This window comes from Vipera ursinii (assembly GCF_947247035.1).
Source record: "Vipera ursinii genome assembly, chromosome: 1".
Taxonomy (NCBI): domain Eukaryota; kingdom Metazoa; phylum Chordata; class Lepidosauria; order Squamata; family Viperidae; genus Vipera; species Vipera ursinii.
The window spans coordinates 356,776,842-356,797,018 of NC_139512.1; the positions used below are offsets into that span (position 1 = coordinate 356,776,842).

Genomic DNA, 20,177 nt, shown 5'->3' on the forward strand with positions numbered 1-20,177 from the left:
TGGGGGATTCTGGGAGTGGAAATCCACCCCTCTTAAAGCTGGCTGGCTGAGGAATTCTGGAAATCCACAAACCTAAAACGGACTGGCTAGGGAATTCTGGGAGTTGAACCCAGGTCTTTTCTGCAAACTATTTGACTGCTGTGCCCAGATGTCATCCAGGAAAAATGACATCATGAGATCCGGATTGGACTTTCCGGGTTTCAAAAGAACGGGGAAATTTACAGGGCTTTTTTTTTTTAACAACCCCCCCCCCATTTGTCTTTCCTGCCTAGCCCACATTCTGTCATCCAGATAATCCTCGACGTACGACCACATTTGAGCCCAACCTTTCTGTTGCTAAGCGAGACAGCTCTGAAGTGAGCTTTGACCCCTTTCGCTATACTTTCTACGGTGGCTAAGCCAATCCCTGCGGTCGCTAAGGTACTAACACCGTCGTTAAGCGAATCCGGCTTTGCTGGCCTGAAGGCCGCAAAAGGGGAATCACGTGACCCCGGGGACACTGAAACCATCATAAATACGAGGCAGTTGCCAAGCGCCCCAAATTTTAACTGTGACCCTGGAGACGCTGTGACGGTTGTTGGTGTGAAAAACGCGTCCCTTTTGTTTTTCTCAGCGCCGTTGTAACTTTGAACGGTCACTAAACGAACCATTGTAAGTCAAGGACAACCTGTAGGCCACGCCAACCGGGAGGGGCAAGCCTTTAGCAGGCCTCCATCGGGTCCCTTGGAATGACTGGGAATTTTATTTTTTAAAAAATAATAATTTTATCACTTAAAAGCTGCAGGTATCTCCGTTTTATTTGGCCCCGGTGATGCCAACTGGGGCTAGTCCTTGGGGGGGGGTCCTCCTTGCCCTCTGCCATCCAGCTGGTGCCCCCTACATGCCATCCTCTTGGGCAGGGCACAGGCGGAGGGCTGCCCCACGGAGAGCCAGGCTGTGGGGCCCCGACAAGCTGAAAGCACCTGTCGCCGTTTGGACAATTGCGGGAAGCAGGGCCCGTCACTCCTTCGGTCCCTCGGCCCCGGCCTCCTTGCCCGCGTCCGTCTCCGGCAGGCCGGCCCTCGCTTTGGCCTGCCTCCGCTTCCTCTTGGCCAGCTGCGCCAGCTCCTTCACGATGTACCTGACGGCGACCCCGTCACCGGATTTTTCGGCCACTTCCAAGGCGGTTTGGTAGACCTGCTCGGCCTGGGAATAATCTCCTGAAAAGGGGGAGGAAAAAAAGACAATGCAAAAAAGGAAGACGGCTGGACTTCAAATCCCAGAATGCCCCAGGCACCGTGCTGAATGCATGCTGGAATTCTGGGAATTGGAACCCACCCATCTTACAACGTTGCTGAGGACCTGTAGGTCGTCCTCGACTTACAACAGGATGATGATAATGATGATAACAACAATAAAGTTAGAAGGGACCTTGGAGGTCATCTAGTCCAACCCCCTGCTCAGGCAGGAAACCCTGCACCATTTCAGACTCTTCTTCAAAACCTCCAGTGTTGGAGCATTCACAACTTCTGGAGGCAGGTTGTTCCGCTGGTTAATTGTTTAGGGACCACGGAAGTTACCACGGCGCTGAAAAAAAGTGACTTATGATTGTTTTCCCACACTTAGCAAACCGTTGCCAGGATCAAAATTGGCAAATGACTCTTATTTGTGACGGTCGCTGCGTCCCGGGGTCACGTGATCCCCTCTTGCGATCTTCTGACCCGCAAAGTCAATAGGGAAGCCAGATTCACTGGCTGTGGCAAGAGAGGTCGTCAAATGAGGCAAAACTCACTTAACGACAGTCTCACTTTGCAATGGCAGTTTTGGGACTCAATTGTGGTCGCAAGCCAAGGACTACCTGTACATAGGCAGCTAACAGAGTCGGTTAAAGGCACCAGGCTAAAAACCAGGCGATCTGAATTCAAGTCCTGCCTTAGGCACGAAAGTCAGCTGGGGGACTCTGGACCAATCACCCGGCGACTGGGACTTCTAGTCTCCCTTAGCCATGGAAGCCAGCTGATAGTTTGGACCAATCGGCGGACGACAGGGAGTTCTAGTCCCACCTTAGGCATGAAAGCCAGCTGGGTAACTTTGGGCCAATCACCAGGAGATGGTGAGTTCTAGTCCTACCTTAGCTGTGAAAGTCAGCTGGGTGTCTTTGGGCCAATCACCAGGAGATTATGAATTCTAGTTCTGCCTTAGGCATGAAAGCCCACTGAGTTTAGATCAATCACCAGGAGACGGTGAGTTCTAGTCCTGCCTTAGGGCTGAAAGCCGGCTGGGTGACTTTGGGCCAATCACCAGGAGACGGTGAGTTCTAGTCCCGCCTTAGGCATGAAAGCCAGCTGGGTGACTATGGCCCAATCACCAGGAGACGGTGAGTTCTAGTCCCGCCTTAGGCATGAAAGCCAGCTGGGTGACTTTGGGCCAATCACCAGGAGACGGTGAGTTCTAGTCCCGCCTTAGGCATGAAAGCCAGCTGGGTGACTTTGGGCCAATCACCAGGAGACGGTGAGTTCTAGTCCCGCCTTAGGCATGAAAGCCAGCTGGGTGACTATGGCCCAATCACCAGGAGACGGTGAGTTCTAGTCCCGCCTTAGGCATGAAAGCCAGCTGGGTGACTTTGGGCCAATCACCAGGAGACGGTGAGTTCTAGTCCCGCCTTAGGCATGAAAGCCAGCTGGGTGACTTTGGGCCAATCACCAGGAGGCAGTGAGTTCTAGTCCCGCCTTAGGCCTGAAAGCCGGCTGGGTGACTTTGGGCCAATCACCAGGAGATGGTGAGTTCTAGTCCCGCCTTAGGCATGAAAGCCAGCTGGGTGACTTTGGGCCAATCACCAGGAGACGGTGAGTTCTAGTCCCGCCTTAGGCATGAAAGCCAGCTGGGTGACTTTGGGCCAATCACCAGGAGACGGTGAGTTCTAGTCCCGCCTTAGGCATGAAAGCCAGCTGGGTGACTTTGGGCCAATCACCAGGAGACGGTGAGTTCTAGTCCCGCCTTAGGCACGAAAGCCGGCTGGGTGACTTTGGGCCAATCACCAGGAGACGGTGAGTTCTAGTCCCGCCTTAGGCCTGAAAGCCAGCTGGGGGACTTTGGGCCAGTTCCTTTCTCTCAGCCAAACCCACCTCACAGGGTTGTTGTGGGGAAAACAGGAGGAAAGGGGGGTATTAGGTATAGCCCAGCTGCCTCCTGAAAAAAGCACTTTGGGAACATCCTGGTGGACTTCCCTCTCTTCCCCTCTCCTTGCCCCACCAAGCCAATGCGCCCCGGTGCCGCCGCTACCTTTGTGGATCAGGATGCCAGCCAGGTTGTTCAGGATCACGTGGGCATCGGGGTGCTGGGTCTGCCGGGCCAATTCCGCGGCTCTGCTCACCTGGGCGTAAGCTTCCTCATAGAGGCCCTGAGCGTCCAGCGCCGTGGCCAAGTCGTTCATCACCACCACGGTCTGAGCCAGGGAGGGGGGAAAGAGGCCAGAAGGACAAAAGTTAAGGCGAGGGACTCCGAAGCCGGCGAGGCTGTCCCGGGTGCAGGGAAAGGAGGCTTCAAGGGATCGGGTGAGCTCTTCCCCCAAATGAAGGCCTTTCGGGCCGAACCTCTGGCTCTTCCCGATCAGCAGGAAGGCGGCAGAGGAGGGCAAGGGAGAAGGCTGCGGGCCCAGGAAGACGGAGGATATCTGCAGCTCAGGGCGGAACCGGGTGTGGGTGTGGGTGTGTGCTCGGTGCTCTCTGAGCTTGGTAGTTTTGCTTGCAGACGTTTCATGACCCGTCTAGGTAATATGATCAATGGCAGAACGCAGCAGGAGGAGGAGGAAGGAGAAAGAAAGAAAGAAAGAAAGAAAGAAAGAAAGAAAGAAAGAAAGAAAGAAAGAAAGAAAGAAAGAAAGAAAGAAAGAGAAAGAAAGAAATAAAGAAAGAAAGAAAGAAAGAAAGAAAGAAAGGAAGAAAGGAAGAAAAAAGAAAGAAAGAGAAAGAAAGAAAGAAAAAGAAAGAAAGAAAGAAGAAAAAGAAAGAGAAAGAAAGAAAGAAAGAAAAGGAAAGAGAAAGAAAGAAAGAAAGAAAAAGAGAAAAAGAAAGAAAGAGAAAGAAAGAAAGAAAGAAAGAAAAAGAAAGAAAGAAAGAAAGAAAGAAGAAAGAGAAAGAGAAAGAAAGAAAAAAAAAGAAAGAAAGAAAGAAAAGGAAAGAGAAAGAAGGAAAGAGAAAGAAAGAAAAAGAGAAAAAGAAAGAAAGAAAGAAAGAAAGAAAAAAAGAGAAAGAAAGAAAGAGAAAGAAAGAAAGAAAGAAAGAAAGAAAAAGAAAGAAAGAAAGAGAAAGAAAGAAGAAAAAGAAAAAGAAAGAAAGAAAGAAAGAAAAGGAAAGAGAAAGAAGGAAAGAGAAAGAAAGAAAGAAAAAGAGAAAAAGAAAGAAAGAGAAAGAAAGAAAGAAAGAAAGAAAGAAAGAAAAAAAGAGAAAGAAAAAGAAAGAAGAAAGAGAAAGAAAGAAAGAAAGAAAAAGAAAGAAAGAAAGAAAGAAAGAAAAAGAAGAGGAGGGGAGGGGGAAAGGACTGTGGGGGTCCTTGGTGTGCGCTGAGCTTGGTAGTTTTGCTTGCAGACATTTCATGACCCAGCTAGGTAATATGGCAGAAGGCAGGAGGAGGAGGAGGAGGAGGAGGAAAGCAACTATGGTGTCCTAGGTGTTCTTGGCTTTCTTTCAGACGTTCCACTACCCAACTAGCTAACGTCATCAGTGCTAGAAGGGAGGGGGGATTTCCACTGTTTACCCCAATCAAGGCGCTACCAACTCAGACAAACAACCAAACATTGAACCGCAGCCTAATCACAGAACTACCAAGGCTACACCCATTGACGCCAACAGGGCCAGCCACTTGTATTTAAAATGACAGCGAACCTTCCTCCCTTCTAGCACTGATGACGTTACCTAGTTGGGTCACGAAACATCTGCAAGGAAACCACCCGGCTCAGATACCATTCAGGACCTCCCTTTCTTTCTTTTCCACAAACCAAACTCCATTCTAACCCTGATGACATCACCTAGTTGGGTCACGCAATGTCTGCAAGGAGACCACCCGGCTCAGAGAGCACCAAGGACCCCACAAACAGGAAAAAAAATGCCAATGTTCCACAGCCAAAGAAATCCTTCTGTTTTCAACTGTGCTGTTATTTTATTTCATGGACATCCCACTTGCTCTCTTCACTACCACCGCCACACCACCGTGTCCTGCAAGGAGGGTTGCATGGCCCCAAGCCCAAGCCCCCTCAACCCGGCCTGTTCCCCTACCAAAGGGAGCACTCGAACTCGCAGCCTCCCACATTCCAGGGCAGCCCGACCCCAAATCGCCTTCCCTTTGGAAAAGGTGAGGAAGCAGCCCTGCCTGCGGCTTTTCTTTCGAGGAAACCGGAAGAGCTGAGGTCCTCCTGCACACAATTCTTTAAAGAGAACAGCAGCGGAAGAGACCTCAGAGGTCATCTAGTCCGACCCCACCCCTTGCTCGAGAAAGGAAACCCTGCCGTCTTTCCCCGAAAATAAGACCTAACTGGAAAACCAGCACTAGCTTGATTTTTCCCGACCCTCGTAATATCAGCCCCACACCCCAAAATAAGCCCCCGTTAAGATCGTCAGATAGACCTTGAGTACCGTATTTCCCCGAATATAAACCCTAGCCAGAAAGTAAGCCCTAATCTGTCTTTTGCAGCAAACATTAATATAAGGTAAGGTAAAGCTAAAGGTTCCCCCGCACATGCGTGCTGGTCGTTTCCGACTCTAGGGGCCGGTGCTCATCTCCGTTTCAAAGCCGAAGAGCCAGCGCTTGTCCGAGGACGTCTCCGTGGTCATGTGGCCGGCATGACTAGACGCCAAAGGCGCACGGAACACTGTTACCTTCCCACCGTAGTGGTCCCTATTTTTTTACTTGCATTTTTACGTGCTTTCGAACTGCTAGGTTGGCAGAAGCTGGGACAAGTAACAGGTGCTCACTCTGTTACGCGGCACTCGGGATTCGACCCGCCAAACTGCCGACCTCCTGATTGACAAGCTCAGCATCCGACCTAACCCACTGAGCCACCGCGTCCCTTTTTTAATATTAGACCTGGTCTTATTTGGGGGGAAACACAGGTATAAAGTCTATAAACCCTGTAATTCCAGCAAATTTCTGCCCTGACCTTCACCCTGGACAGCCTCGGTCTGGGTGTCTGTGTGTGTGTGTGTGTGTGTGTGTGTGTGTGTGTGTAACCTGTGGGTGTCTCTCGCCGTTGACCTCCACCGCGATCTGCAGGGCCCGTTCGTACATGGTCTGGGCCAAGGCAGTCTGTTGGTGGGCCAGGAGATAGCGGGCGTAGGAATCGAGGGTCATGGCGAGCAGGAGGTGGGTGTCGCTGCGTTCTTGCTCTGAAACGAGAGGGAACGACGGAGAGCGTCAACCCAGCCTGGCTCCGGTCTGCGTTACAGGTCCTCGACTTAACAACATCCCGTTTAGTGACCCGTTCCAAGTTATACAACAGCACTGAAAAGAAGGGAGCATTCACAACTTCTGGAGGCAGGGGGTTCCACTGGTTAATTGTTTAGAGACCACGGCGCTGAAAAAAAGCGACTTATGATTGTTTCCCCACACTTAACGACCATCGCCAGGATCAAAATTGGCAACTGACTCATATTTACGACGGTCGCAGCGATCGCACATGATCCTATTTTTTGCGACTTTCGGATGAGCAAAGTCCACAGGGAAAGCCGGGTTTATTTAAGAACAAGTTAATAACAGTTAACAGCAATTTGTTGTTAAATTAATTATTATTAACTTCATCCTTGCAGTGATTCACTTAACAACTGTGATGTGAAAGGTCGTAAAATGGGGCAAAAGCCACTTGGCAGATTCACTTAATCACCGTGCCCGCTAACCTGATAACTGATGTGGTCCACTTAACAACGGTGGCAAGGGAAGTCATAAAAGGGGGCAAGACTCACCTAACAACGGTCCCGCTTAGCAGAGACAGAAATTTTGGGCTCAATTATGGTCATAAGTCGAGGACTACCTGTAATACCATGAATTATGATTCTCAGAAGGTTCTCCCTCCCCCCCAATGAAATACCTGGTGGTCCTCGACTTACGACACACAATGGATCCTGTTCATCACGGTCATACGTCATAACAGTCAGAAAATGCCTCGATCCACAGCCTCATTTTAAGACCTTTTTCCCCCCAGCAGTTGTTCAGTGAGTGCCACGGTTGTTAAGCAAGGCATAGGTTCGCTATGGCGGCAGTCCTGCTGAAAACCAGGAGCAAACACCCGTTTTCAGCAACACTGTCATAAAGCGAGGACCCCTTGACACCAGAGCCGTAAATGCAACCCGGAAGGCCGAGAGCCTGAAGCTTTGCCCCATGACCACCAGGGGGCGGCAGCTGTGAGAATCAGAGTCCTAGGTTGCAGGTAGGTCGGTTGTTAAACTTCCAGCGGTCGCTAAGCGATCGGTCGTAAGTCGAGCACTGCCTGTAAGCAAATTCTCAAGGCGATCCGGCTGACGGCCAACCGGTCCGGGTGGCCCATTCGGCTCCCAGCAGCCTTTTACCTGGCAAGGTGTCGGCGGGCGTCTCCTTCTGCTTGGCCACCTTCTCCTCCAGAGTCAGGATGCAGAACTGGTAGCCGGCCAGCGCTAGTTTGTCCCTACGGAGAGAAAGGCCTGTTTTTAAAAGTTCTTTTTGGGATTCGGCTTTTCTAAGAAAAGAGATGCTTCTTCTCCAAGTCTCTTGATCTCTTTTATACACACACACACACACGCGCGCACACACACACACATATATATATGTGTGTGTGTGTATGTGTGTATATGTATGTATATATATATACATACACACACATACAGACACACACACATATACACATACACAAATACACACACACATACACATATACACACACATACACAGACACACATATATACACACACACACTATACACACACACACACACACATATATATATACACACATACACAGATGCACACACACACATATACACATACAAATACACATACACATATATACAGACACACAAACACACATACACAGATATACACATACACATACAAATACACATACACATACACATACATACATACACACACACACACACACACACACACACACATATACACATACAAATACACACACACACACAATTTTTCTTTGAAGATGTTTTGCATCCAGCGAGGCACTTCCGGATTGAAAGGGTTAACAGGTGACATCACCGTGGCCCGGAAGATGCCCATTTGGGGGGAATCCTTTCATGTCCCCAGCAGGAGCCGGAGGGAAGGGTGGGAGCTCTCCCCGTCCCGGGGCGGGTTTCAAACCTGGGGCGACCTAAATACGCAAGCCACCAGACTCCATACCACTGCAGTTGTTAAGTGAATCTGGCTTCCCCCATTGACTTTGCTTCTCAGAAGGTCGCAAAAGGGGATCACGTGACCCCAGGACACTGCCACGGTCATAAGCACTGGTGGGATTCAGCCGGTTCCCACCGGTTCAGCAGAACCGGTGGCTAAATTTTGCTGAGTTCGGAGAACTGGCTGAATGCACACTGCTTCTGGAAGTCCAGTCTAGGTCTCAGAGGCCTGGAGGAGGCCTCCCAGGCCTAGAACAGCCCGCCAGAAGTGCATGGATGACACTTCCGGAAGTCTGTTCTAGGCCTCAGAGGCCTGGAGGAGGCCTCCCAGGCCTAGAATGGCCCACAGGAAGTGCGTGGATACCACTTCTGGAAGTCCATTCAAGGCCTGGAGGAGGCTTCCCAGGCCTAGAACAGCCCACCTGAAGTGCATGGATGCCACTTTCGGAAGTCCGTTCTAGGCCTCAGAGGCCTGGAGGAGGTCTCCCAGGCCTAGAATGGCCCCGAGGAAGGGCGTGGATGCCACTTCCGGAAGTCTGTTCTAGGCCTCAGAGGCCTGGAGGAGGCCTCCCAGGCCTAGAATGGCCCACAGGAAGTGCGTGGATACCACTTCTGGAAGTCCATTCAAGGCCTGGAGGAGGCTTCCCAGGCCTAGAACAGCCCACCCGAAGTGCATGGATGCCACTTTCGGAAGTCCGTTCTAGGCCTCAGAGGCCTGGAGGAGGCCTCCCAGGCCTAGAATGGCCCACAGGAAGTGCGTGGATACCACTTCTGGAAGTCCATTCAAGGCCTGGAGGAGGCTTCCCAGGCCTAGAACAGCCCACCCGAAGTGCATGGATGCCACTTTCGGAAGTCCGTTCTAGGCCTCAGAGGCCTGGAGGAGGTCTCCCAGGCCTAGAATGGCCCCGAGGAAGGGCGTGGATGCCACTTCCGGAAGTCTGTTCTAGGCCTCAGAGGCCTGGAGGAGGCCTCCCAGGCCTAGAATGGCCCACAGGAAGTGCGTGGATACCACTTCTGGAAGTCCATTCAAGGCCTGGAGGAGGCTTCCCAGGCCTAGAACAGCCCACCCGAAGTGCATGGATGCCACTTCCGGAAGTCCGTTCTAGGCCTCAGAGGCCTGGAGGAGGCCTCCTAGGCCTAAAACGGCCCATGGGAAGTGCGTGGATGCCACTTCTGGAAGTCCGTTGTAGGCCTCAGAGGCCCAGGCCTGCATCCAATAAGAGAACCAGTTGTTCAGGTATTTGAATCCCACCGCTGGTCATAAGTACACGCCAATTGCCAAATGTCTGAATTTTGATCCCATGACCACGAGGACGCCGCAGGGGTCCTAAGGGTGAAAAATGCACGAGTCGCTTTTTCCCCCCCCAATGTTGTCCTAACTTTGGTCACTAAGCAAACTGTCTTAAGTCGAGGAGCACTTGGGGAATTTTGGGGAGTTGAAGTCTACCCATCTTAAAATTGAGAAACTGTATCCTAGGCCCAGCCGGGGAAAGGAAAAGGCACCAAGAGGTGATCACACTTACTGGTTTTGAGCAGCGTAGATGCTGGCCAACTTCAGGGACATCTGGAGAATGGCGTTGTCATCCTGGAGGATAAGGGGGTGGGTGGGAAAAAAGGGGTGGGTGGGCATCTGTAAGGGATGGGCTACCTAAGCTTGATGCCGCCCCCCCCGCCGCCCCCCCACCGAGCACGAAACAAAGGACTCAGGAAACACCGTTCTCCGTTTGTGAGTTTTTTTGGAAAGCATGGAAAAAGCCAGCCGAATAAATCCCTCGGTGAAACCTCACCCTTCTCTTCGCCTCCTTAACGTTCTCCCCACTCTGGAAGGACCCCAAACTTCAGCCATGAACCCCCTGTGACGCTGCCGTGTCCTCTGGACGGGAGTTAAAACGACAACCGTCCGAGCGGAAGGAAAGGAGAAGAGACAGCCAAGACACGGGAGGCAGAAATTAGCTGTGACTCCTGACTCTGGGGGCTTTCTGAGCTGAGGAGGAGGAGGAGGAGGAGGAGGAGGAGGAGGAGGAGGAGGAGGAGGAGGAGGAGGACTTTTTGGTCCTGGGTGTTTTCTGAGCTGGGGGAGGTGTTGTTTCTTATAGACGTTTCATGACCCAGCTAGGTAATACCATCAGTGTTAGAAGGGAGGGTTGGGTGCAAGAGAGAACAAGGGGGAGGGGGGGAGGAGGAGGAAGAGGAAGAGGAGGAGGAGGACTGTGGGGTCCTTGGTGCTCTCTGAGCTGGGATGTTTCTTTGCAGACTTTTCGTGACCCAACTAGGGAACATCATCAGGGCTAGAAGGAAGGAGGGTTTTGTGGAGAAGAGCAGAAGCAGCAGGGCATCTGCTGAGGTCAGTTGTTTTCCTGCAGACGTTTCATGACCCAACTCGGTAGCGCCATCAGCGGTAGAAGGGAATGGAGTTTGTGGAGGAGGAGGAGGAGGAGGAGGAGGAGGAGATTGGGAGAAGAGGAAGAGGAGAAAGAGATGGAGGAAGAAAAAGAAAAGGAGAGAGAGGATTGTGGGGTCCTCGGTGCTGTTTGAACTTGGCTGTTTCCTTGCAGATGTTTTATTACCCAACTAGGTAACGTCATCAGTGCTAGAAGGGAGCGGGGTTGGCGAGGAGGAGGAGGAGGAGGAGGAGGAGGAGGAGGAGGAGGAGGAGGAGGAAGATGGTTATGGGGTCCTTGCTGCTCTCTGAGCTTGGTGGCTTTCTTGCCGACGTTTCAAGACCCAACTGGGCATGCTGGCTGGGGAATTCTGGGAGCGGCGGTCCGTAAGTCTTAAAGTGGCCAGGTTGAGAGAAACACACACACCCCCGCTACTTCAGAGCCAGCTGATCCAAAACCACGCGGACCCTCCCGGGGCCGGTTCCTAGCCGAGAAACGCGCTTACTTGCTTGACGTCCCCGGCCAGCATGTAGCTCATGGTGGCTTTGAAAAGCTTTTCGGCCTGGAATGAGAAGGGAAAAGAGGGTTAGGTTTGGGGGATGGAGCTGCTCGGAGATCCCAAGAGGTTTGAGAAAAGGGGCTCATCGCAGCCCCTTCCCCACCCCTCCCTACCCCGCAATGCCCCCCCCCCCCGCCACACACACACACAGACAAAAGGAGTTGTGGATCCTCTTCAATCTCGTCTTACCTTCTCCAGCTCCCCTCTGAGGAAGGCCAAGTTCGCCATCTAGAACACAGGAAGGAAAAGGGTGGTGGGGGGGGTGTTTCACTTTTTCCCTGCTTCTGTCATGGAAATCTCTCGGAAGCTCTGAGCAGCATAATAATGATAATGATAATGATAATAATGATGGTGATGGTGGAAGAGACCTTGGAGGTCATCTAGTCCAACCCCCTGCTCAGGCAGGAAACCCTAGACCATTTCAGACAAACGGCTGTCCAGTCTCTTCTTAAAAACTTCCAGTGTTGGAGCATTCACCACTTCTGGAGGCAAGGAGTTCCACTGGTTAATTGTCCTCACTGTCAGGAAGTTTCTCCTTAGTTCCAGGTTGCTTCTCTCCTTGATGAGTTTCCATCCGTCGCTTCTTCTCCTGCCTTCGGGCGCTTTGGAGAAGAGCTTGACTCCCTCTTTTTTGGGGCAGCCCCTGAGATACTGGAAGACTTGCTGTCATGTCCCCCCTGGTCCTTCTCTTCATTTGACTACACATACCCAATTCCAGCAACCCTTCCTTGTATGTTTTAGCCTCCAGTCCCCTGATCATCTTTGTTGCTCTTCTCTGCACTCTTTCTAGAGTCTCGACATCTTTTTTACATCGTGGTGACCAAAACTGGATGTCGTGGCCTTACCAAGGCATTGTAAAGTGGTATTAACACTTCATGTGATCTTGATTCTATCCCTCTGTGGGCTCCTTGGTGCCCTCTGAGCTGGGTGGTTTCCTTGCGGACGTTTCATGACCCAACTAGGGAACATCCTCAGTGCTAGAAGGGGGGGAGGAAGAGGAGGAAGAGTACTGTGGGGTCCTTGGTGCTCTCTGAGCTGGGTGGTTTCCTTGCAGACATTTCATTACCCAGCTAGGTAAAATCATCAGTGCTAGAAGGGAGAAGGAAGAGGAGGAGGAGGATTACGAGGTCCCTGGTGCTCTCTGAGCTGGGTGGTTTTCCTGCGGACGTTTCATGAGCCAACTAGGGAACATCATCAGGGCTAGATGAGAGGGGGTTTTGCGCTCTATTTATCTATAAGTGGCTTGCGATTTCTTCTTGGTGTTTCCCCAGTTCGGCTGCTGTTCCCTGTTAGCTCGTCTGCCTGATCTTTCCTTCTCGAGGCCTCCGGACTGAGCAGAGGCCTTTTCTGGAGGAGCCGCAGGGAAGGACCCCAAGGGGAGGCGAAGGAGGAGCTGCGGGGCTGGCAAGAACTGAAGGGACTCACCATGTCGTAGGTGTAGATAATGGCCGCCTTGTTGCTTGATTGCTGAGACAGCCAGGCGGCTTCGTGCAGGAGGCGCTCGGCTTCTTCCATTTCTCCTTTCATGATCCTCAGCTTGTGGTGGGAGGGAGGGAAGGAATTAAGGAAGGAAGGAAGGAAGGAAGAAGGAAAAAAAGGGAAGGAAGGAAGGAAAGGAAGGAAGGAAAGGAAGGAAGGAAGGAAGAAGGAAAAGGGAGGGAGGGAGGGAGGGGAAGGGAGGGAAGGGAGGGAGGAAGGAAGGGAGGGGAAGAGAAGGGAGGGAGGGAGGAATGAAGAAAAGGGAGGGAGGAAAGGAAGGGAGGAAGGAAGGAAGAAGGAAAAAGGGAGGGAGGGAGGGAAGGAAGGGAGGGAGAAAGGAAGGAAGGAAGGAAGGAAGGAAGGAAGAAGGAAAAGGGAGGGAGGGAGGGAGGGGAAGGGAGGGAAGGGAGGGAGGAAGGAAGGGAGGGGAAGAGAAGGGAGGGAGGGAGGAATGAAGAAAAGGGAGGGAGGAAAGGAAGGGAGGAAGGAAGGAAGAAGGAAAAAGGGAGGGAGGGAGGGAAGGAAGGGAGGGAGAAAGGAAGGGAGGAAGGAAGGAAGAAGGAAAAAGGGAGGGAGGGAGGGAAGGAAGGGAGGAAGAAAGGAAGGAAGGAAGGAAGGAAGGAAGAAGGAAAAAAGGGAGGGAGGGAGGGAAGGAAGGAAGGAAGGGAGGGGAAGGGAGGGAGGAAGGAAGGGAGGGGAAGAGAAGGAAGGGAGGGAGGGAGGAAAGAAGGAAAGAAGGGAGGGAGGGAAGGAAGGAAGGAAGGAGAAAACGTCTGATTAAAGTAGCAAAAACAGCCTGGTAGTTACAAGAAAAGATTTTAAAACCTGATTGGGCCCTTCTAAAGATCAAGGCAGCAGCCCCCTCCCCTTGGCCTTCTTGCGGAGACCCCTGGCCCCACCACGGATGGGGGGGACGGAGGGAGGCAAGCCGGCCTCTCTGGCCCCTACCAGGGAACAGCCTGAGGTTGCTCTCTGTCCTCCCCCAGAGGCCTGGCTTGCCCCCCCTCCCCGAGCCCTGGGCTCACCTTGGCTTTCTTCAGCACCAGGATGATGGCCTCCTCCGGGTCTGCCTTGGCCTCTCCTCCCTCGGCGTCCCCCTCCGCCTCCTCCTTCTTCCCAGTTTCCCCGGAGAAAAGGAAGAAGGCTGGAAGGGGAGAGAAGTGGCATCGGAGAGGGTGGGCGCCGGGTCTCTGCATCCCCCCCCCCAGACAGAGAAAAGGGGGCCCAGGGCAGAGGCACCTCGGCCGGCCTGCCTCTCTGCCGGGGCAGCTTCCAACCGCGGCCTCCAACCCCCTTCCCCGCCGCAGGCTGCCAGCCCAGCCCTTCAGAGAGGCTGCCAAGCTTAAAGCCAAGATTATTCTGCACTATCTAAAGCTCTGTTTTTCAAAGACAGCAACGTCTAGACGGGTGGACTGCAACTCCCACCATTCCTCAGCCAGTAGGGTTGACTGAGAGGTTCTGGGAATTGAAGTCCACAAATCTAAGAGAAGCTAGCTGGGGGATTCTAGGATGGGAAGTCCACTCCTCTTAAAGCAGGCTGGCTGGGGAATTCTGGGAGAGGAACCCACCCCCCTTAAATCAGGCTGGCTGGGGAATTCTGGGAGAGGAAGCCCACCCCTCTTAAAGCATGCTGGCTAGGGAATTCTGGGAGTGGACGTCCACCCCTCTTAAAGTATCCTGGCTGGGGGATTTTGGGAGTGGAAGTCCACCCCTCTTAAAGCATCCTGGCTAGGGAATTCTGGGAGTGGACGTCCACCCCTCTTAAAGCATACCGGCTGGGGGATTCTGGGAGTGGAAGTCCACCCCTCTTAAAGCAGGCTGGCTGGGGAATTCTGGGAGTGGAAGTCCACCCCTCTTAAAGCATCCTGGCTAGGGAATTCTGGGAGTGGAAGTCCACCCCTCTTAAAGCAGGCTGGCTGGGGAATTCTGGGAGTCCACCCCTCTTAAAACTTGCCAAGTTTGAAAAAAAAACCTGATGTAAAATTAAAACAAAAATCAACATAGGTCTTTCATGTCTTTAAAACAGCCTCCTTTCACAGGGATTGGTACTCCATGCCCATCAGCCACCGCCCATGTTGGCTGAGGATAATGGTAGGAAGTTAATAGGCAGCTTGGGGGGGGGGGGAGAAATTGACTTTTATTGTGGTTTTTTTAAGATCCAGAACTTGGAAGCCTCTTTCTTGGCTTCTTTTCAATCAGTTTGTTGCCTTAAATCATAATTTAACGAAATAGATATGTGGGGGTTTTTTAAAAAAAAAAACTCATTTTCAATCAATCAGCGAATGTTTTAATACCGCCCTTCAATTGAGGCCCCGGAGGCCCCGCCCACATTGGAAACCACGCCCACTCCTTATACCCTAAGAGTCTATTGGAAAATGAGACACGCCCCTTTTACCTGATAGGCCGAGACCGCTGCCAACGCCGATAGCTCCTCCCGCTGCCTCTTGGCGGGGCGTCTTTCGGCTCTGGCCTCCGTTTCTGCCCGGCCGGGGCCTAGCTTGCGCCAGGCGGTGTCGAGCGGCCCCGGCGGCGGCGGCGGCGAGGCCTCGTTGCGGCAGCCGTAGGAACGGCGAGAAAAGAGACATGGCCCTTTAAGAGGAGGCGGAGGAAGGAGACGGAGCAGGGTGACCCTGAAGACGACGGTGACGTCACTCCCTCGGCACGTGATCAGGGAGCCGACGCCAGAACAGGCACGTGAGTTCATCCCGCGATTCATAGACTACTTCTTTCAGACCGGTGCAGCGTGGAGTTGCTTGCGAGATGCTTTGGCGCTACGTGAGGAAAAAAAAACCGAGCTAAATGTTAGTTGTTACTTCACAGATTTATCCCTCTGTGTGGGAAGGGGAAATTGGCTTATTCGGAAACATTCATGACTTGCCAAATATCGGATACCCCACTTTCTTTTCCTGCCCTCGGCTTTTGAAAGGCTCGCTCTACACTTTTCTAGCTCTCCGTTCGTTCTGCTCCGCACATGCGCAGAGCAGGCGGCCGTCAGGTGTCACTTTTGAGCCTCAGGTGCTTTTAAATTAATCCTCCACGCGAGGCGCTCGACGTCGGCGCCGCAGCGCTTCCCTCTCTACGACGTTAGTGGGCGGTGGAAGAGAAGGCGGGATCGCACGTGACTGAAATTAGCCACTCAGGTCAGTGCAGGGGAAAGCTTTGTTGCTAGGCGACGGCGCGACGCACGGGCCTTCCTTTTGGAGAGCCCCTCGGCTCCCGCCTCGATTTGTTTTGTTTTGTGCAAAACTGCTCGTGTTTATTTTTATTTTTATTTTGTTTAGAAAAACACAGAGCTTCCAGCACTAGTCACATCATGTCAAACTTTATTCCGTATCTTTGTACCATCGCTTTAAAAAAAACACAAAGTTGATAAAATAATAAAATTAATCGTGAGAATTAGTTAAAAAAAAAGAAATTAATTACAAATACAGGTAGTCAGTTCTCGACTTGCAACCGTTCCTTAATTACAAAGGCACTGAAGAAAAATGAGTTATATATTTATATTTATATTTATTAAATTTTTATACCGCCCTTCTCCCGAAGGGCTCAGGGCGGTGTACAGGGCAATAAATATTAAAAAACAAAGTACAAAAGTTAAAAAACAATTTAATATTATGCCCGATATATACAATAATTAAAACCATGTTAAAACCCCCAAACCCATCAAACCAGGCCGGATTGCTCAAATAAGTAAGTTTTTAGATAATTAGTATGGCCAGTCTTCGCACTTACGACCGTCATAGCATCTCCACGCTCACGTGATCAAATTCAGTTGCTTGGCAACTGGCGTGTATTTAAGACGGTTGTGACATCCCTGGGGTCATGTGATCAACATTTGCCACTTTCCCAGCTGGCTTCCCAGTTCAAAGTCTATGGGAGGAGCTGGATTTGCTTGATGATCGCCTTATTCACTTAACAACTACAATGATTCACTTAACAACCAGGGCAAAAACGTTGTAAAATCAGGCATGGCTCACTGAATCGTTGCCTTGCCCAGTAATGGAAATTCTAGTCCTTATGGTGTTCTGAGAATTCTGTAGCTTAAAAAAACCCCAGCATTTTAAAAACAAATTAAACCTGACGTAAAAATGAATTAGATTTTAGAGGCTAGGAGGTTTTCTTCCCAACAATACAGGTAATTCCCCGACTTATGACGATCTCACTGTTAAGTTAGTAACATGGTTGTTAAGTGGATCTGGCTTCTCTGTTGACTTTGCTTGGCAGAAGGTCGCAAATCAGGACCCCAGGACACTGCGTCCATCATAAATATGAACCAGTTGCCAAGCATCTGAATTTTGATCATATGACCGTGGGGAATTCTGCAACGGTCATAAGTGTGAACAATGGTCGTAAGTCACTTTTTTCAGTGCCGTTGGTCACTAAATGAAATGTTGTAAGCTGAGGACAACTTGTAGCCACAAGTGGTTTGTCACTGCCTTTCCCCATGTTTTGTTTTAAACAGTCTGCTCTAGTTTACAATCCTGAGATCTCCTTGGGGTCTCCCATCCGTATCAAAAAGCCACATCTCGACCCAGCTTGGCCAGAGGCTGCCAGTTGTGACTCTCAGGCCAACATCAATCATTTTGCTTCCATTTCTTTATCCCAATGCCAATTTCCATGTTTTTTCCCTTCGGTTTGAACTCAAAAGACCAAGCGCAGGCGAAACTCCAAATAAGAAAAATCTTTTCTCCCCCCCCCCCCCCGTGACTTATCTTGGAAGAGATTCTCCCCTATTTTGCCAAGGGGAAAAAGTGCTTCTTGGTTTTTCAGGGATAAATCTCTGTTTTGCTGGCCGGTAGAGGAAGAGTTGATGGCCGTGCTTCTGTCCACGCATCGCAATTATTAATATCCCTGAAAGGTCACATTCCCAGGATCTCCAGCTGGTGCCGCTGCCAAAATACCAGCTGTCCGCTTGCCAAAACATGCAATGCATTTAAATTATCCCGACCTCACTCTTGGGGGGGGGGGGTGGGGGGGGCAGAGAGTAGGGGCAGCAGTAATGGATTCTCTGCTTTTCCCCTTCCCCTTCATTTATTTTCTTTTGACAAGAGCAGGCAGGCAAAACTGCACTCAGTTGGAGTGTTTCAGGCGTTGTGCGTTATTCTTGCTTTCCTTAATGGATTCCCCACCACCACCACTTGGGAGGGAGGGAGGGAAGGAGGAAGAAAGGAAAGAGGGAGAAAGAAAGAAGAGAAAGAAAGAAAGAAAGAAAGAAAGAAAGAGAAAGAAAGAAAGAAAGAAAGAAAGAAAGAAAGAAAGAAAGAGAGAAAAGGAAGGAAGAAAGAAGAGGGAAGTAGGAAGAATGAAAGAGAGAATGAAAGAAAGGAAGGAAGAGAAAAGGAAGGAAGGAAGGAAGAAAGAAAGAGAAGAGGGAGGTAGGAAGAATGAAAGAAGAGAGAAAGAAAGGAGAAGGAAGGAAGATAGAGAAACAGAAGGTTTCTCATTGTTCTTCCTTTTTTCCTCCCTTCTTTCATTCTTTCATTCCTCCCTTCCTTTCTTATTTATTTCCATCCTTCCTTCCCCTCACTCCCTTTCCTTCCTTCCTTCCTTCCTTCCTTCCTTCTTTCCTTCCTCCTTTCCTTTCTCATTTATTTTCATCCCTCTCTCCCTTACACCTTCCTTCCTTCCCCTCCCTCTCCTTCCTTCCTTCCTTCTTTCATTCCTCCCTTCCTTTTTCATTTATTTCCATCCCTCCCTCCCTTACACCTTCCTTCCTTCCCCTCACTCCCTTTCCTTCCTTCCTTCCTTCCTTCCTTCTTTCATTCCTCCCTTCCTTTCTCATTTATTTCCATCCCTCTCTCCCTTACACCTTCCTTCCTTCCCCTCCCTCCCTTTCCTTCCTTCCTTCCTTCTTTCATTCCTCCCTTTCTCATTTATTTCCATCCCTCCCTCCCTTACACCTTCCTTCCTTCCCCTCACTCCCTTTCCTTCCTTCCTTCCTTCCTTCCTTCCTTCCTTCTTTCCTTCCTCCCTTCCTTTCTCATTTATTTCCATCCCTCCCTCCCTTACACCTTCCTTCCTTCCCCTCCCTCCCTTTCCTTCCTTCCTTCCATCCTTCTTTCATTCCTCCCTTCCTTTCTCATTTATTTCCATCCCTCTCTCCCTTACACCTTCCTTCCTTCCCCTCCCTCCCTTTCCTTCCTTCTTTCCTTCCTTCTTTCATTCCTCCCTTCCTCTCATTTATTTCCATCCCTCCCTCCCTTACACCTTCCTTCCTTCCCCTCCCTCCCTTTCCTTCCTTCCTTCCTTCCTTCTTTCATTCCTCCCTTCCTTTCTCATTTATTTCCATCCCTCTCTCCCTTACACCTTCCTTCCTTCCCCTCCCTCCCTTTCCTTCCTTCTTTCCTTCCTTCTTTCATTCCTCCCTTCCTTTCTCATTTATTTCCATCCCTCCCTCCCTTACACCTTCCTTCCTTCCCCTCCCTCCCTTTCCTTCCTTCCTTCCTTCCTTCTTTCATTCCTCCTTTCCTTTCTCATTTATTTCCATCCCTCTCTCCCTTACACCTTCCTTCCCCCTCCCTCTCCTTCCTTCCTTCCTTCTTTCATTCCTCCCTTCCTTTCTCATTTATTTCCATCCTTCCCTCCCTTACACCTTCCTTCCTGCTTTCCTTCCTTCTTTCATTTCTCCCTTTCTCGTTTATTTCCATCCTTCCTCCCCTTACATCCTTCCTTCCCCTCCCTCCCTTTCCTTTCTTCGTTCCTTCCTTCCTTCCAACCTCCAGTTCCGATGTTGTCCTTCTTTCTTCAGAGCCATCCCTGCAAACAACAATTTAATGCCTGGCCCCACCCGGAGGCCTTCACAATATAAAAAAATTAATCCCTTTTAATGGGGCCTTTTCAAATACCTTTTCAGGTGTGTCTCCCTTGGGAGGCATTCCTAGGAACTCTTCACAGCTTCACACTCTCTCACCACCAGCCTAGCTAAACACAATCGCACCATATATAAAGTTTAGGCTTCTCTCTCTCTCCCTGGTTTAACAAAATGGGGGGTTTAATTGGGGTTTGAGGGACGCGGTGGCTCAGTGGGTTAGGACGCTGAGCTTGTCGATCAGAAGGTCGAAGGCAGTTTGGCGGGTCGAATCCCGAGTGCCGTGTAACAGAATGAGCGCCTGTTACTCGTCCCAGCTTCTGCCAACCTAGCAGTTTGAAAGCACGTAAAAATGCAAGTAGAAAAATAGGGACCACTACGGTGGGAAGGTAACAGCGTTCTGTGCGCCTTTGGCATCTAGTCATGCCGGCCACATGACCACGGAGACGTCCTCGGACAAGCGCTGGCTCTTCGGCTTTGAAACGGAGATGAGCACCGGCCCCTAGAGTTGGAAACGACTAGCACGCATGTGCGGGGGAAACTTTACCTTTACTTTACCTTAATTGGGGTTTGCTGTCCCTACTGGAAAGGGGCAGGCATTTT

At 50.8% G+C, this 20,177-nt stretch overlaps 2 protein-coding genes across 3 annotated transcripts in view; one reads left to right on the plus strand and one right to left on the minus strand.

Moving 5' to 3' along the window:
* Positions 1-776: 776 nt before the first annotated feature.
* Positions 777-15,356, minus strand: TTC19 (tetratricopeptide repeat domain 19). Its single transcript, XM_083379824.1, has 10 exons — positions 15,162-15,356; positions 13,792-13,910; positions 12,713-12,823; positions 11,477-11,515; positions 11,234-11,290; positions 9,871-9,932; positions 7,536-7,630; positions 6,205-6,359; positions 3,262-3,424; positions 777-1,199 (listed from the first exon to the last, which is right to left on the minus strand). The coding sequence occupies exons 1-10, from the start codon at positions 15,349-15,351 to the stop codon at positions 1,000-1,002; spliced, it is 1,191 nt and encodes a 396-aa protein (XP_083235950.1). The 5' UTR covers positions 15,352-15,356; the 3' UTR covers positions 777-999.
* Positions 15,224-20,177, plus strand: part of ZSWIM7 (zinc finger SWIM-type containing 7) — a 29,105-nt gene continuing 24,151 nt past the window's right edge. Inside the window, exon 1 of one of the 2 annotated variants that reach the window (XM_083379891.1) lies at positions 15,224-15,456. The gene's annotated coding sequence lies outside the window, so the exon portion shown is untranslated. Of the gene's footprint in view, positions 15,461-20,177 lie in introns of both variants that reach the window. The other variant, XM_083379890.1, reaches the window with a different exon arrangement.